The sequence below is a fragment of the Propithecus coquereli genome, unplaced genomic scaffold, assembly GCF_000956105.1.
Source record: "Propithecus coquereli isolate 6110/MARCELLA unplaced genomic scaffold, Pcoq_1.0 Scaffold257, whole genome shotgun sequence".
Classification (NCBI taxonomy): Eukaryota; Metazoa; Chordata; class Mammalia; order Primates; family Indriidae; genus Propithecus; species Propithecus coquereli.
The window spans coordinates 465,252-468,720 of record NW_012148141.1 but is presented as its reverse complement, the minus strand read 5'-3'; the positions used below and the strand labels follow the sequence as shown (position 1 = coordinate 468,720).

The 3,469-nt window shown below is 35.5% G+C and overlaps 1 protein-coding gene across 1 annotated transcript in view; it reads left to right on the top strand.

The window, feature by feature from the left end:
* DACH2 (dachshund family transcription factor 2) overlaps nucleotides 1-3,469 on the top strand; it is a 907,491-nt gene that overhangs the window by 715,081 nt on the left and 188,941 nt on the right. The window contains exon 4 of the mRNA XM_012647131.1: nucleotides 1,917-2,048. Within this exon, the coding sequence (XP_012502585.1) occupies nucleotides 1,917-2,048 (132 nt within the window). The remainder of the gene's footprint in view (nucleotides 1-1,916; nucleotides 2,049-3,469) is intronic.

Here is a 3,469-nt window from a genome sequence, read left to right as displayed (position 1 = left end):
TTTTTTTTTTTAATCTAAAACTTTTCCTTCTTTTTGAAACAATCTGGCAGCCTATATCTCTGGTCAGCCATATTCTTCTCTTCCACCTTAACTTTATTTTCTAAATTTTCTCACTGACTTTTTTTTCAGTGATATCATATGGATAGCATTTGCTTAGAAGAATACACAGATATTGGAACTTACCATATTTTCTATGAATTAAAAATATGTGTGGAATCTTGCTCATTAATTCTCTTAGTGTCATTGTATGAAACACATGTTACCTGGAACTTTTCTTTTACAAGATGGTTTAGATATTAGTCAACCTTAGTTTTCACAGTTAGAAGCCATATATTGTTCACAGAAATCCATTACTTATTCTATAAATAATGAAATAGCTATTTATTACCAATAATTGTCATAGTCAGGATCCAGTTTTGAGGAGCCAACATAACTTCTGGAAACTTATACTGATACAATTTTGGTTATGTGGTACTCAGCCCTGGCAGTCCTAAGTCCCTATGTTTAAATCATTGCCATCACATTTTCTGCCCAGACTTACCCTTGGGGCTAGACAAGTCATTCAGTGGATTGGAATTCAGTAAAGCTAAATTAGATATGGCAAGAAAATATCTCAGACCATCTAGATAATGTGCAAATGTATATGTCATCAGTTTAGAGACTAAAGTAATTTTCTTTCAGATCTGTTCTTTACCATGATTTAGAGACAATCCATTGTTATGAAAGATTTGCTTCATTATGAGTTTTCCATGCGTCATAAAGAGTACAGAGTGGCAAAATAGAACCTTAGCTATTCTACGGAGCATACACAGTTAGATAGTCTAAGCTGTACAAACTTACCCTTACACCTTTGATAAGGATTCACCCTACGTCTTAGAATCAGGATCTTCTGATGGCAATTATGTTTTCTTTTTTAAACAACCAATATGTTTCTTCTTTTCCTTGAATTGCTTTTGCGTGGTAGAATGGATTTTGCTGAATTCCGAAGTGCTGTTTTAAAATCTGTCATAGTTTTTTTTTTTACTTTTTGGCCCATGGCCATAGTCTACCAGTAGATGGTTAGGGATTCAGATATTATCTAAAAATAATTAAGTTGAATTCACTAAACTTTTTGAAAGGCATTGTTGGAGTATGGATTGGTTGGCTATTTTTAGTACCTGTTTCACTATATGTCTTTGTGGTGCTGCCTGATAAAGACTTCTTAGGAGAAAGAACTTCAAACTTACACATTCGCTTTTTCTCTATGGCCATTTCCTCCCTACCTCTTTATACCATTATGCAGAAAGCTTTTTTTAGCTGCTTTATATTAATACAAAAGAATGTAATTGTACTACAGGGGCTGGCTGTAGAGGTGGCATGACATGTTTTCATTTTGTCTCTCAGTGTATAAAAGGGTGAAACTACCTGGAGTCATTTTCTCCTCCTCACCGTCCCCTCTAAGCTGACTTTCATACTCTAGACAACCCATCTTTCAGCAGAAATGTGAACCAGTATATGCACTTGAAAGCTGTTCCTTCTAGCATGTCAGAGTGCTTCCTCTGACAATGTCGTTTTAGATGGAATTTACTACATAGTCAGTTCTATCTAAAATAATAGTCCAAAGCTCTTAGCAGACACCACAGTACATTATCAAGAGTCTTGGAATGTTTAAAACTATTTTCATTTTACTAGCTTTGTTTTCTATGTGTTTTGAATTGGTGATCATATCTACATTCATTCCTTTTTTGGATTTTCAAACTGTCCATTGTAAGATAAAGGAATTACAAGAGTTGAAAATTACTTTGTTAAAAAATTAATAAATTCAACTTTATTTTGGCCTGTGTTTTGTAGCATAGCCCTGTTAAATAAATGTATCGCCAGCTTTCAATGACATTAAGAAAGTGCCTCCATTTTAAAAGGGATGGTTCTGGTTTTAGGTATAACAGCTGCAGCAATGGCTGAGGCAATGAAGCTGCAGAAGATGAAGCTTATGGCTATGAATACTCTTCAGGGAAATGGAAGCCAAAATGGGACCGAATCAGAGCCTGATGATCTTAATTCTAACACGGGTGAGTGTCTTTGGGAATCCCAGGCAGGTGAATCTTACTGTTTTCTTGTGTGGTGGGAGCGAGGAGGGATGGGGGGGTGAGAATAATATGTATACTTTGACCATAAGTAGTTACTCAAGAAGAATGTTTAGCCCTATTTCTAACTTGTGCATGGAAATTAGAAAGTCATTACAGGTCAGAATCTCATTTTGGAAGCATTTAGTTATGTTCATTATTTTATTGCAATGGAATTAAATTCTAATTCTTATAACGCTAGACGTGCTCTCTGCCTGCCAAAGGCTGATCCACTCCAGCTTCATCCCAGGTTTTTTACTCTATCCTTCTCTAAATAGCTTACCACTGAAAGGCAATGCTGAGAATCCAGTTTGGCTGGGCTTTGCTTTTTTCAGCAGAGGTACGACCACCTTAGCAAAATGAAGGTGCTGGCAGACTCCAGGTATTATCGACAGGAGCTAAAGAAAAGAGGTAGAACAAGGAGCAGGCAAAGAAGGAAAGATGACTGTGGAGTGGAATGTTCTCTCCTCTCTACTACTTTTTTTTTTTTTAAACCCATGATAATTATACCTTGGCCTTGATGATAAGACCCTTCAGATCTCTTTTGGAAGTAGATAGGATTATAACTATCAACACACATGAATGAATGGATTGATAAATAAACATGATTTGCTTTAAGTGCAGAAAAATAAGGGGCAATTAAAGATAGTCTTAGGATCCACAGGTTTCCAAACTAACCCTGCAGTTAAAGTCAATATAATGTGATAGGTAGATTGGTAGCTGCCTTACATCTCTTCCAGGTTTCTAGAAGTTTAAGCACTGTAGGGTTTTATTTTGCAGGAAGGGGAATTAAAGAGGGAAATTATTGAATCAAATTTTTATGAAATTTACTCTGACTTTAATACAGTGTAGATATTGTCATCTAAAATAACAATGTTCATGTTGAATTATAGAGTAAGAATTGCTTTTCAACCAGTGTTCGCAGTGGTGCTTTCTTGCTATATAGCCTGGGTGCAATTTACTGAGGAATCAATGGAAAATGCACATTTAGTGGATTTACAGGAACTGGAAGCAACCCATAGATAAGATTAAAATTAACACTAAGCAAAGAATAATAATGGCAGTAAGAATAGTTGCCAGTTACTATGTACTAAGTATCTCTCATTATGAATTCATTTAATTTTTGTCAAAATCCTGAGAAAAGGAATCTTCCAAAACTCTCATTTTACAGATCAGAAAACAGAGGCACAGGGTAGTTCATCTTTGCTCATAATCACGAAGCTAGTAAACTGCAGATCTAAGTTTCAATCTCATGTATGGTTAAGTCCAAAGTGTTTGCTCCTTCCACATGCTACCTCTACTTCAATGCTGTTTGGTAATGGGAATTTGACTTTATCAATCCCCTGGAATAAAAAATTTTAAAATGA